At 34.9% G+C, this 15,327-nt stretch overlaps 1 protein-coding gene across 1 annotated transcript; it reads right to left on the bottom strand.

Annotated features, from left to right (window-relative positions):
- Positions 1–4,005: 4,005 nt before the first annotated feature.
- On the bottom strand, positions 4,006–14,776 carry uhmk1 (U2AF homology motif (UHM) kinase 1). The gene is made up of 8 exons (XM_073852023.1): positions 14,150–14,776; positions 11,856–12,148; positions 11,304–11,495; positions 11,085–11,179; positions 10,923–10,999; positions 10,734–10,832; positions 9,612–9,700; positions 4,006–8,853 (listed from the first exon to the last, which is right to left on the bottom strand). The coding sequence occupies exons 1-8, from the start codon at positions 14,448–14,450 to the stop codon at positions 8,707–8,709; spliced, it is 1,293 nt and encodes a 430-aa protein (XP_073708124.1). The 5' UTR covers positions 14,451–14,776; the 3' UTR covers positions 4,006–8,706.
- Between the last annotated feature and the right edge of the window lie 551 nt (positions 14,777–15,327).

Genomic DNA, 15,327 nt, shown 5'->3' with positions numbered 1-15,327 from the left:
TCAAAAACCTTAATCAAGATTCATTTTCACTTAATCTTAAAATATCTTTACTTATTTGGAATTAATTTAAAAAAGACAACAAACTTAACACTTACAATGAGATTAGTAAAACGACAATAAACATTAAGATGTGATTGCACTTGATTAACATACAAGCTGTAAGAACACACGCACATATAGAAATAATTGTATTTAACGTTATATATAAAGGCTGAATTACTTGGTAAAAGACCACGATGTTGTTTATATAGCAAACACGGACTTTTACCATGGTAACTTCAGCCTTAAATATGTTAACAAGACAGGTACGGTTCGCTAACCACATTAATCCTCAAATATTAGCGGTTTTTATCTTTTAAAACCAACACTATTACAACTGCATATGTATACATGCATACATTATTTTATAAATAATGTAAATAAATCATTTTTGGTCAACTAAATACCAAAAATTGCTGTTCTGTCCCCTCTAACTCAATGTATTCCAATTGCCCGCTATGAACTTCCTGGAACTATTTGAGGGCTGCGTGTATCACGTGACGATCGAGCGTTTTGGACTTCCGTTGTCGCAACTCTCTCTCTGTATGGCTCTGGTGGGGCTTTAACTGATGAACGTTCTAAAAAATGTCACGTGACTCGCATCATAATACTAGCTCAATCTTGTTATTTTTCAAACAGCTCAAATACGTATCAAATACCTGTTGGCTTTTATTGTATTGCTTCAACTCTGGTAATATGTAGAAATTTACTATAAATAGTAAAGTTTATAAACAGGACGTAAACAAAGGCCAAATTATTCATATTAAAGTAGTGTTTAGAAGCATAGCCTGCTTTGTTTACAATTCTGCAACGCTGAATTGAAACAGGAAATTCTATGTCGATGCTGTTCCATAAGCGCCACCTATTGGCAGAGAGTGAATTATCATTAAAAATAATATATATTTAGTATATATTAAAATATAATATTACATTATATAATTGAATAAAATATAATACTATGCAAAACCAAGTTTTAATACGACTTATGTCTTTCCAAGCAAGTTTAATTGCTTAGAAAACAAATAGTTCACCTCTTCTCAAAAAGCTGCATTTCCATGGCAGAAATAATGCTATATGAATGTGCTAAAAATTCCACATGGGTTTGGGGTTTATTGAAATCCCTATAAGTAAGAACTGTAGAAATATTGCTGCTTGCCTTACCAAACAGCACTAAAAATGTATAGGCTTGAACTCCAGGAGCAGGATTGAGAAATGCTGCTCTACGGTATGATTTTTAAATTGGATAGTCCTTCTCTCGAAATAACACACAATCCATTAAACAAAACACAGTCAAGTGTTTTACAGATTTAATTCCTGAGGAGAAAAAAATGCATGTTGAGGTAAGCATGTTTTCTTGAGGAAAACTCAGGAAACATGCTAATTGTGCAATAAGCCACATGTGCATTTCCTCAGTATGGCGATAAGCACGCTTGGGTATCCAGAAGGCAGTGATCCTGAACCATAACATCCCCTGGATTCCTCTGTCATTCTGCCATACATATGCTGAAACAAGATTGTGCAGCCATGCATGGGCATTCTGTAAATCCAAGTGGCAAAGGCTGCAGCGCAGGTTAACATTCACTTTCTACACCACATATCTGTCACTTTGCTTGAATGTGAACAAGCCCTTTTATCCCGGAGAATCCTGCACTAATTAATACCCCCCTCATTAAAACGGCTCCTCTTTTGTAATTCATTGAGTCGACAATGTTGGGAAACTGCCTACCTCAATGAGAGCCCCATACAAGGCCTCCTTTATTAGACTGCAGTAAATTGCAGAACATTTAAACTGGCAGGGATGTGGAGTTATAGAGAACTGCAGGGAACTGCCGATACAGACGTGCCATGGGGCTCTTAGGAATGTAGCCACCAGGAGGGGATATTTAATGTCCCAAATCCTAAATGAGAAAGATGACAAAACATGAAAGACTGGAATGCTTTTCCTACATAAAGGCAATGTATTGTTTAATAAGCCCAGACCGAATCTGCAGACTTTTTAAAATTTCTTTTGGTGAAAGAATCTACAGAATGTATTTAAAGCAACCGTGTAGTTTTGTGCATTTTTGCGACTTTGGGACTCCCTACAGTTAAGTAAGTGGAATTTACTGTCCTAAATATACCACCGTATGAAGCATTATTGAGGTGTGCATGTCCAGTGAGCCCTGGTAGCCGTGGCTGTATCCCTTCTAGCCTTAAGCCTGAACAGGTGTAAAAGATAAATAAAAAAGGTAATTGCAAGTTTTTATCTCACAATTCTGACTTTTTTCCTTGCAATTGTAAATTTACATCTTACAATTCTGACTTTTCTTAGAATTGTGACAAACTCACAATTGTGAGCTATAAAGTCAAAATTACGTGATATATACTCTCAAGTGCGAAGTTAGTTATAAAGTAATAGTGGGATATACAAGATAAAAACTCGCAATTCTGACTTTTTTCTTACAATTGTGACTTTTTTTTCTTGCAATTGCGAGTTTACATCTCAAAATTCTGACTTTGTTTCTCACAAGTGCATAATAAAAATGTAGAATTCTGACTTTTTCCCAGAATTGTTACATATAAACTCGCAATTGTGAGAAAAACAGTTAGAATTGTGAGATAAAAACCTACGCAAATGCAAGTTTGTCTCACAATTCTTTCCGCAACTGTGAGTTTATATCTCGAAATTCTTTGTTTCTCAAAATTGCGTAATACAGTATACAGATACAGATATAAACTCGCAATTGCAAGAAATAAAGTCAGAATAGCAATTTTGACCTTTTCCTTGCAATTCTGACTTGCGAGATATTAATCAGAATTGCGAGTTATTAATTCTAAGAAATGAAGTCAGAATTGGGGGATATAAACTCGCAACTGCGAAAAATAAAGTCAGAATTGCAAGATAAAAACTCAGAATTCTGACTTTTTCTCAGAATTGTGACATATAGGCCTAAGCTCACAATTGCAAGTTGTCAGAATTGTGTAATAAAAACTCAACATTCTAAATTTTTCCCAAAATTGTGTCATATAAACTCATAATTGCGAGTTACAAAGTCAGAATTGTGGGATATAAACTCGTAATTGCGAAAAAATAAAGTCTGAATTGCAAGATAAAAACAAGGAATTGTGACTTTTTCCCAGAATTGTGAAATAAAAACTCACAATTGCGAGTTATAAAGTCAGAATTGCAAAATATAAACTCCCAATTCTTGCAAATTAAGTCAGAATTGCAAGATATAAACTCACATTTCTGACTTTGTTTCTCAGAATTGCGTGATATGAACTCGGGTTATAAAGTCAAAATAGCGGGGTATAAACTGCAAGGTAAAAACTCGCCATTCTGACTTTTTTCTCGTTTTTGTCTCGAAATTCTGACTTTTTTCTCAGAATTGTAAGATATAAACTCGCATTTGCGTGTTATAAAGTAAGAAATGCGAAATATAAACTTGTAATTCTCCGGCAATAATTGCAATTACCATTTTTTATTCAGTAGTGGAAACGAACTTCCATACAGGACAGACATTTAGTGGAAGTGTGGGAAAGAAACAGAAGCCATTTAAATCACCATCAAAGGGATTTTTATTCTGATATTTCAAGATTAAGAATATCTTACATACAATTGCTTTAAATGTGGGAAATAATATATTTGTGGTAGCTGAAGAAAAATAAATGTGCCAAAATATTTTAAAGGGCATAGAACATGTGAAGCTTTTGATGGAGGTCTTATTTGAAAGATATTAGTGATTATTCCTACGTTTCCCAGCTTACATTTAGTGGCAAATTTGCTTAAGTTTCAGTAATGATATTCGTTTCCACAATAACCTTACACATTGTTAAGGCAGTAACAGTCCGAAAGGTAGTTCTGCCATCTAGTGGTCTGTAATCCGGGTGTATGAAGGTTCCTAAATCACACTATAAGAGCCTTTGATTTCTCATTTAAATCTGAATAAAACACATTGTGATTAAGCAGCCATAAGAAACAACTGATACAGACATTAACATTTTATTGTGAGAAACATGAACATTATTCATTCCATCCAGAGCTCTTAAGTCACAGTCTCCCATGTTCCTTAGTGGACGATCACCTGCTCAACTTACATTTTACAAATGACATCTACATCTTTTTACTCTAACTAATACAGAAAACACTCATCCTCACACTGAACGTTAGATCATTTCGAGACTTTGTAGCATGTTCAAATTCAAGTTTAGGTTTGGTTTCCCTGCCACATATTATGTGGACTTTAAGGCAGAGCTTCACAAAGAATTATCTTTCATCCAATCACATCTCAGCCACAGGGATAAGACAGAAACAAAGAAGGTTAAACAAGAACATGATTGTCCGAATATGAAGCAAAATAATAGTAATGCAGGCCACCAGCACCACACCTCTAATGGACAAGTCAATTATTATTTACCACAACTATTAAATATACTCATTTTAATCCTTTGGAGGGAATTTTCACAGTTGAATCCATATTGTAGGCAACAATGAAATCATTGGCAAAGACTGAATATGAAAAGCACAAAAACATGTTTTAAAGGGAAGCAGCATAAATAGAATCTGCATACAAAACATCAAGACATTTCATCAGAATTCACATCATTATCCTTACTGCTTTGATGCTATAAACCCCGCACTTCAACCACTAATGCACTTGTGTACTGTAAACACTGTCTACAAACCTTTTGATCATGTTAGTATGCACACGCACATATTACATACCTTTGTGAAGTCAGTGTGTTACCACAACTTCACTGCAAGCAGTAGCTCACACATCTCACTTCTGCTGTGTTTACACAGCTTTCAGATTTGAACAATCATCTAAAACTCTGATTCTTCAACCCATTGCAGAAAAAAGAGTGGTTTCCATAATAGACTTTCTTGATTGTTTTTCACCTTAGCACCTTAGCAAAGCCACATATTCAGTTTCTGACCTTAAACCTTATATTTTATTATCTATGCATGATTCATATGAACTTATCGCCTTACTGCCTTATAAGGTCACAATTTCCTATTAAATGACTGTACTCTCAGGTGAGTTCTTGCCCTTTTCATACAAAGGTCATATATATGATATCTGTGATATGTATGTATGTTTACCTCATTGCAATATTGAAACCAATAAAGCAGCCGATACATTTTTAAAGAGGAGATTATGATCATAAATATGAAGGTTCTCTCTATTCCTGATTAGAATTATAATATGTCTGTTCTAGTCACCAACTCAACATCTTCCTCATATTCAAGCTGCCATTTAGTTCTCCAACCTTTCTGGAGTTATTAAGGCCCAAAGAGCATTTCACTCCCATGTCTATCTGTGGTTACACCCTGCAGTGTTTTCTCTTGGGAGGCTCATTATTCACAAACACAAAGGCCAGCCAAGCTCCAGCACTGTGCTTTACTGTTCATATGATCTCTGGAACCCAACTGGAACACATTTTAATGTTTCTGGACACATCTAAAGGCATTTAAATGCAATTCAAGACAAACATATATATTTATATGGATTCCCTGCAGCCTTGGGTGTTTCTCCAGGGTTGCTGGTGGGGAAGGCTTTGAAACAATTTTGGCACTTTTCTCACGGTCTAGCATTTACCAACTGTGACATTATTACAGCATACAAAAAAAAAAAAAAAATTAAGGCAGCATGAAATGATCCCTGACAGACACCCATCTCAGGTTCTATGCAGTAGTTAGTAATGAAAAGAAATCTTTGTGCTTTTTGAAAGGGTTAGAAGGGGCCTCTGGGCTATATTTGAGCAGCTTTGATGATATTGCATGAGCAAAAAGTAATGGATAAATTTAAATTTGATTGTGGATTTATATTAATAACAGGCTTAATTAAAGCATGGATGGCTCACAAGTACAATATGCAATTAAATTGACTATTGCTATTGTCACATTTATAGAAAATTCACTAATATTAATCTGAATCTTTTCATCATCCATTAAAGACTTCAAATCAACGTCAAGCTGGAATCTTCCCTTCGGCTAAAATGACAGAAAAGTCCCTTTTCTCATTAAGGTTCTGATGCACACAAGCAATTTTCCTTGACTCACATAGTATTCACATAATTTCATAATCTATATAACTTTACCATACACTCTTAAAAATAAAGGTGCTTTAAAAGGTTCTTCAAGCAATGCCATAGAAGAACCATTTTTGGTTCCACAAAGAACCATTCTGTCAAAGGTTCTTTAAAGAACCATCTTTCTTACCTTTTTATAATCTGAAAAACTTTCCTTCGCCACAAAGAACCTTTTATGAAACAGATAGGTTCTTCAGATGTTTAAAGTTCTTTATGGAACCATTTAGACAAAAAAGGTTCTTCTATGGCATCGTGAAGCACCTTTATTTTTAAGAGTAATATAAATGTTGTAATGAAAGGGACAGTTTATCCAAAAATGAAAATTCTGTCATTCTCACCCTCATGTCGTTCCAAACCCGTAAGTTCTTCAGAACACAAACTACGATATTTTAGATGAAATCCAGGGGCTTTCTGAACTTTATGGTGTAACATGGACTATTTTGTCAATGTTTTTACTGCCTTTCTTGGCCTTGAGCTCAGAAAGCTCTTGGATTTCATCAAAAAAAATCTTAATTTGGGTTTCAAAGATGAACAAAGTTCTTACAGGTTTGGAACAATATGAAGGTGTGTAATTAATGATAGAATTTTCATTTTTGAGTGAACTGTTCCTTTAAAATGAGAAATTCTTGTTTCATACAGGTTCTTTCTTTGTATTTAGAAAATTTATCCAAACATGTAACACCTACAATTAGTAGCACAATCCATGTTTTAGCAACTGAATCTTTCTATTCAAGAGTCACATTTACTAATGGCAGCAGTTTAGATTCATATGGGCAGGATAGTAAAAGACCTTTTGCTCACCATCTTCATAACTCTCTCAAATGTCATCACCATTAATGTGCAAGAGTGAGAGAGAGAGAGATATGAGTGTATAAAATCTAGATCAATCACACTTTCTTTCCAATGCTCAGAGCAAGAATTTCATTGCCCAGATCCGGAATGACACACACTCAGAACATGCAAATCAGTTCAACCAAAGTGCCCTTTACCTACAATAACACTCCTAAAACATTACCATCAAAAAGAAACCAAATAAATAAAAATAACTACTGGCCACAATGCCATCTAATCCACAAAAAAGAATGCTTTGTTTAAGCCTAATCTACATGTAAAAAAACAAACAAAAAAACAACAGCCTGTTCTTTCCTCACATCGTCTTGTACACAATATTAGAGCTCACTCTTCTGGAAGTGAATATCATGTTTCTAATCTGCAGGATAGAGAAAATTATGGCATTATATGGACGGTAGAAAGAAAAACACCCAGCCTGATATTCATGAAGCTAATGAAAACACTCTTACGAACAACTGCTCATGTGTCAGAAAGCTTTATAGTAGGCTACTATTAAAGACTCAATGTCATGCATTCACAGACAAACTGACTGGAAAACACAATGATACCAGGAACACTATACCTATCACAACTGGAAAGGCCTTTAAATAATGTTAGGACTTCAAAATCACTCACCATTATTGTACAGACAGCAGAATCCATTTATATGGCTGATATAACTGACTTGAATGCGTCTATAGAAAGCATTTCAGCTTTAACAAGGAGGTAAAACCCTTTCTGAAACACAGTCTTACTGTGTCTTTGATAGTAAAGTAAGTGAGTCAACAATAACAGCGTTATTTATCAATGTTTCAGGGCAGTCCAGCTTAATGAAGATATATTATTAGCTCCTGAATCTTCACATATGTGTGCTATGAAGGTATGAGTTACGTTGCTTTGCACAACCAATTCCACTTATTGATGAGTTTTCAGACACAGATTATGCTTAAAGTTATATTATACTCTGGAATTTAAGTTTAAAATTCTAAAACGATTGTATATTGTTTGATAAACATATCCAGAGAGTTTTCCATGAGACAGATTGTGGCTTTGTGTTAGACATGGAGTCTCATTCCAGTCAGCCCAAAAAAAGTCACTTAAGAATGATTTATAGCACAAGGCTATCCACTTTTGTATTTGTGCTCTCTGCGGATTTCCATTTTCAGTTTAAAAGCGGTTAAACAGCTTTAATGGTCAAGTTGAACATAAATGTTAACCACGCCACAGTGCATGCAGGCCAGTGTATTTTGCCAGTAGTTTATAAATATGTGCATAATTACTGGAAATACCTACATACCTTTACTAAATCTATCAACGGAAAAAAAAGAACGGAAGAAAACAGGCCACACAAAGTACACATTTTTGGAATCGTAGACATTCAAAGAGCATGTAAACCTAGTCTCTGAAGTGATGTGTTGTTTAGAAGGCAGTGTAAACCAAAGCAGTGCAATCTCACTGCAAAAAAAGAAAGTATGGAAGCATATGTATCGAATCTCTGGCAACCAGCTGTCACACGGTTAATATAATTGTCTTATTATGATGTGATCAATTAGTAAAAAAGGGAAGTAGGAAGCAGGCACTAAAACTTTTCGCCTTAATATGCCCAAGTTAAATTGCATGTGTGCCTGTATTCACAACTATGTTGATCTTAGTGACACAAGTGAATATTAAAGGTAGCACAATAGATGAATACATATATCCAGGGTTAAAAACCAGTCACATGTTTGTAACTTACATGTTTTGTATGGAGATGTGTGTGCAGCTTTACTGCACAGTTTGGTATAAGTAACCTCTCTTATAGGCACTCAGTGGATAAAATGTAGTGACCACGAACTTGCCATCAAACGTTCGGCCTGTCAGCAGTCTCTGGGCTTCTTTGGAGTCTCCAGCATTTGCATACTCCACAAACACCTGCCAAGACAAGTCAAATGATGAATCTTCAGATCTGGACTGGTCTTTCTATCCAATAGGAGGTGGAATTGACTATTTTGCTGCTTCTGAACCTACCTGAATAGTAATTCTGTTGATTTCACCCTTTAAGTGGTTCCAAACCTGTAAGACTTTTGTACATGTTCAGAACTCAGATTAAGATATTTTTGATGAAATTGAGTGCATTCTGACCGGCAAACACAACATGTTCATGGCCCAGAAAGGTAGTAAGGACATTTGTTAAAATAGTCCATGTTACATCAGTTTTTGAGAATACTTTTTGTGCACAAAGAAAACTTTAAACTTCTCTTTTACGTCAGTCTGATGTAACATGGACTATTTTAACAATGTCCTTACTACCTTACTAGGCCTTGAATGCGTCAGTTGTGTTGCTGTCTATGCAGGGTCAGAAAGCTCTCGGATTTCATCCAAAATATCTTAATTTGTGTTCTGAAGATAAACAAAGGTCTGACGGGTTTGGAACAGCATGAGGTTGAGAAATTAATGACAGAACTCTTACCAAATTAACATCAGGCTCACTTAGTGAGTTCCCACAGAGAATAAATAGAAAACATTTCCATTGCTTTAAGCCATTTGTGGTTACTGGATAAAGACACTTGTATATACATTTTATAGAGATGATTTTACAAGGTTAAGGCTAAAGTCTCTTCTTCCAACTGATAGATGAAGAGAATATCTAGAGAAATTTACAAGCACTATTGAAATTGCATTTTCCTCACCTGTCCCTTGCCGGGATTCTCTTTTGGGATCAATAAGGATACGACCGTGCCATACTTCTGACATTCTTCTTTCATGTCCTCTATTATATCTAAGTAAACCAAGAAATAAATGTGATTTGAGATCTACTAAATAAATAAACCACATACAGTTGAGGTCAAAAGTTCACATACACCTTGCAGAATCTGCAAAATGTTGATTATTTTAGCAAAATAAGAGGGATATTTTTTAAGAGGCTGTTATTTTTTATTTAGTACTGACCTGAATAAGATATTTCACATAAAAGACATTTACATATAGTCCACAAGAGAAAATAATATTTGTAACACTGTTCTAAATTTTACATACACTTGATTGTTAATACTGTGTTGTTTCACAGCTGTGTTTTTGTTTTTTTAGTTTTTTTTTTTAGTTATAGTTGCTCATGAGTCCCTTGTTTGTCCTGAAAATGTCCACTTTTCTTCAGAAAAGTCCTTCAGGTCCCACTTAGGTTTTTTAGCATTTTTGTGTATATGAACACTTTCCAACAATGGCTGTCTGATTTTGAGATCCATCTTTTCACACTGAGGACAACTGAGGGACTCATATGCAACTATTCAAGGTTCAAACACTCCATTATGCTCCAGAAGTAAAAACGATGCATTAAGAGTCAGGGGTGTAAACTTTTGAACAAAATGAAGATTTGTAAATTTTTCTTATTTTTTCCTTATTTACCCATTTAGTACTGCCCTTCAGAAGCTACAGAAGATACTTCAATGTTCCCAGAAGACAAAATAACTAAAATTTACCCTGATCTTTAAATTCAAAAAGTTTTCACCCCACTGTAATAGTTGCATATGAGATACACAAATACACAAAAATGCTAATAAAAAAAAAAAAAACCCGCATTGGTTGGACCTGAAGGGTCTTCCGGAAGAACAGTGGACAGTTTAATTGTTCAGGACAACAAATATCTTGAAATATCTTATTCCAGTCAAAACTGAAAAAAAAAAAAAAAAACATGCATTTTCCCTCTTCCCTTTTATTTTGGTAAAATAATTGACATTTTGCAGATTGTGCAAGGTGTATGTAAATCTGACCTCAACTGTATTTACTAAAAAGAAAATGTAAAAACGAAGACTCACCTTCATACTCATCCTCATTATACAGGTGGTTGTCGTCTATTACGTTTAGTAGTCTCAAAACAGGTGTAGGCAAAAGAACCAAATCTTCAATATGAGGTGCTAAAAGCAAAAGCAGTTCCTTATTCACAGAGTGTTACACCCAACACTGGGCAATGTAGACAATGTTTTTAGATGCAAAATCATACAAACCAAAGGGAATGCTGAAGAAAGGGTTGATTAATGCTGCCTCAGCTGTGCTTCTCAGTTTAGGCTCATTGTGAAGCATACTGGAAATAGAAAAACATATATTACTTATTTTAGTCCCGTCTAAAGAACACACTAGTACACCGCTTTGATTGCATCCTACTGTACCTTTTGATTAGATCCCTTAAATGAAAAACAGGGATAGCCGGGTAAACCAAAGCATTGCTTGAAAAGATATGGTCTACTATTGCAGAACTGTTATCCTGTAGAGACACAACACAATGCCATCTTAGCAAGCGTCTAGATTGTTATTACACTAAACGTTTAAGATTTAAGGTCATATTTAAGATACAGTACAGCTTTGGAGATGCGTGGCTATCAGCTGACCTTCCATTCCTGAGACTTTACAGTTTCTTTCAGTTTGATTCCTGAGAACATCTCCAGAAGAATAATTCCCAGACTCCACAGGTCCACAGCAGTTGTGCAGCCAGAGTCGCTCTCCAGACCTGCCTGGGCCAGTGAGTTCTGCAGCTCGGCTTCAGGTGCCCGGTATCCATCTGTCTGGATGTACTTCACATCCTGTGAGAAAGAGACAAGAAAACCTTAGGCTCACTGCCAACCTATATCTAAATACTGAGGCACATTAACAATACACTACCATTCAAAAGTTTGAGGTCAGCATATTATAATAATGTATATGTCATTCATATATAATCAGTCTATTATAATGGTTTATAAGGATCTTTAGATACTGAAGAGTAAAGTAATGACTGCTGAAAATTCAGCTTTGACATCATGATCACTTGGTGAGCATAAGAGACTTTGTTCACAAAATTAGAGAGACCTCAAATTTTTTTATGGTAGTGTATGTTTGTGCATGTGAATAAATTCAGACAGCAAATTATGGGGTGTCTCAGGTAAACCATATCAATTTCTTACCTGATGTCCCTCTTTAAAGCTAAGGCCGAAGTCAATGAGCTTAAAGCACTCGTCATCAGCGCTCCAGAGAATGTTGCGGGGCTTGAGGTCAGCATGTACGTAACCTTCTCTGTGCAGGAAGTTAAGGGCCTCCAAAACATCACGGGCGCAGTGCTGAATCAACCACATGGAATGCCCCTGATTACTCACCCTGACCAGCAATTCTGACACACTCACATCCAAAAGCTCCAACAAGAGGCAATGAGTGGCCACACCAAATGGATTGTGATTGGTGAACATTCCAAACAGCGTCACTAGAGAGAAAATACCAATGTTACATTGCTGAAATTGCTGATATTTGGATCTTCAGAACTCATGATCACACTGGCAAATTGTGTAGAAAGTCCACTTTAGAGAAAGTCTCAAAAAATTTTAAATGGTAGTGTATATTTGAAAAGACAAACGGAACCACGGAAATTAAACTCTAAAGTGATAGTTCACCCAAAAATTAAAACTTTCTCATTATTAACTCACCCTCATGGCGTTCCAAAGAGTTTCTTTCTGATGTTGAACATAAACAAGATATTTAGAAAAATGCTGGTAATCAAACAGTTGATGGTCCTCATTGACTTCCATAGTATTTCTTCCCTTGCCATGGAAGTCAGGGGGACCAAAAACTGTTTGGTTCGTCAAAATTCTTCAAAATAAGAAAGAAACTTATACAGGTATGGAACTACATGAGGGTGAGTAAATGATGAAAAAAATGCTATTCCTTTAAGATTTACAGCTATAATTTGTATCTAAATTACAGCTCTGTGTGAATGAATAGAGTAAAAATTGAGAAAATGCTATTATTATTATTAACTCATTTCAGTCATGGTGTAGAAAGGGCCCAAATAATGTTACTTCATGATTTTTTAAGCTGTTTTTGTGTAACAGAGTTACACAATAGTTTACTACAATAACCTAAATATTCAATTTAACAGAAATTATGACTTTTGCATGATTTTTACACTAATAAAACGATAGCTGTTTAAATCAGTGGTTCTCATCTTTTTTGACTCCAAGGCCACCTTTGTCTAAAAGAATATTTTAGAAATCACCCACATGTTAGCTTATACAGAGAACAAAAGTTTACATACACCTTGCAGAATCTGCAAAATGGATCTAAAATAAGAAGGAGCATACAAAATTCATGTTATTTTTTTTTAGTACTGACCTGAATAAGATTTTTCAAGATAAAATACATTAACCTCCACAAGAGACAATAGTTTGGTTTCAACAACCAAATTCTTTGCTTTTGTGTATTTGAACTCTTTTCAACAATGGCTGATGTATTTGAAATCCATTTTTTCACACTGAGGACAACTAAGAGACTCACATGCAACTATTACAGAAGGTTCAAATGCTCACTAATGCATCAGAAGGAAATATTCTAGCATTAAGAATGTGAATATCAGGGTACATATAACTTATTTTGTCTTTTGGGAAACATGTATTTGCTGTAGCTTCTGAAGGGCAGTACTAAATGAAATATATATATATATATATATATATATATATATATATATATATATATATATATATATTAGGAAATATAAGAAAAATGAACACATCTTCATTCTGTTCAAAAGTTTACACCCCCGGCTCTTAATGCATCGTTTTCCTTCTGAAGCATCAGTGAGTGTTTGAACCTTCTGTAATAGCTGCATATGAGTCCCTCAGTTGTCCTCAGTGTGAAAAGATGGATCTCAAAATCATACAGTCATTGTTGGAAAGGGTTCAAATACTCAAAAATGCTGATTTTTTTTTTTTTTGTGGGACCTGAAGGATTTTTCTAAAGAACGGTGGGCAGTTTAACTGTTCATGACAAACAAGGGACTCATAAACAACTATCACTAAAAAAAACAGCTGTGGATCAGTTACAGTCAGTAACAATCATATGATATGTAAACTTTTGAACTAAGTAATTTTTATCAATTCAACTATTATTTCATGTGAAATATCTTATTCAGGTCAGAACTAAATATAAAAATAACATGCATTTTGTATGATCCCTCTTATTTTGGTAAAATAATTAACATTTTGCAGATTCTGCTAGGTGTATGTAAACTTTTGATACTGATGTGTCAATTTTATGTTGTAGATTTCTAATTTTATAGCATTTTAATTAAGATTATGGTAATATAACGAAATAATTTTAAGAATTATTGGGGCCCCTAGGAAAGTATGCATAGTGGACCCCAGCCCCCTGGTTGAGAACAACTGATTTAAATCTATGTTTGTTAGCTTGTCTTTATCTCTGTATGGCTTACCGATATTTTTATGTCCCTGAATCTTCTCTAGCACGGAGCTCTCCTTGAGGTACCCGTAATCTCCACCCTGCGCGTCCGCCTGAAACTCCTTCACTGCAGAGCTCGCCCGACCGGAGTTCACCCGGTACACCGAGGCCGAGACACCCTGTCCCAAACGAGCCTGCACGTTCCAGATCTTTCCGAAAATCTCAAATACCACCGGGCTTGTCTTCTGATCCACGGCGTCTGGTGTCACCACCATCGCCGGTGTGCTGACATTTGGACTGGACATGTTTGCATTGGAGCCAGAACTACAAGCCATACGTAATATCAATAATAATCGGCGTTAAATACTTTCAGGTTTATCATAAGTAGTGTTTGCTCCATTAGTTGCCCTTTGCAGAAACTTTTTTTGCTAAACTGATCTTTGCATAGTGCTTCTCTGCAAGCCAAAGTTTACGGCTAACTACCAACTGCTGACGAACATGGATTCAAATGCCATTATTTTAACGCAAACGCACGAATTGGTGCGAAGTGCCGCACCATAGTCGGATCTTAAAGATCCGAAAAGCCGAGATGGCGCCTCAGAGATACAGCGGATCCATAAAACCCAGTTTTGGACCGAGTGGACAAATTCTTGCCACTGTTTTGGTGGCCATGATACCGGAAATGACGACATTGTTATTAAAAAATAATTTTATTTTAATCTGTAAATTCTTTATTAATGTAGTGTATGCTATTCAGTCTATTCCGTATAGTGTCTTTCTCTTTAATATTAAATTAATGGAAATTAGGAAAAGTACATTATATATTACATATTATACATTATATATTATATAAATCCAAAATAAAAGTTTTTTTATTTATATACTATATGTACGTGTACTGTGTATATTTATTATATATATATAAAAACACAAATACAGTATATATTTAGAAAATGTTTACATGTATTTACAGTATATTATTATATTCATAACAGTTTATATATAATATAAACTATATGAATATAATAATATACTGTAAATTATGTTATATATATATATATATATATAAATAAATAATATAAATAATTATATATAAATAAAAGTAATATATAAACATATATTTTTTCTTAAATATATATACATGCATGTGTGTGTGTGTGTGTGTGTGTGTGTGTGTGTGTGTGTGTGTGTGTGTGTGTGTGTGTGTGTGTG

This window comes from Garra rufa, chromosome 12, assembly GCF_049309525.1.
Source record: "Garra rufa chromosome 12, GarRuf1.0, whole genome shotgun sequence".
In the NCBI taxonomy this organism is placed as follows: domain Eukaryota; kingdom Metazoa; phylum Chordata; class Actinopteri; order Cypriniformes; family Cyprinidae; genus Garra; species Garra rufa.
This window is presented reverse-complemented; position numbering and strand designations above follow the sequence as displayed.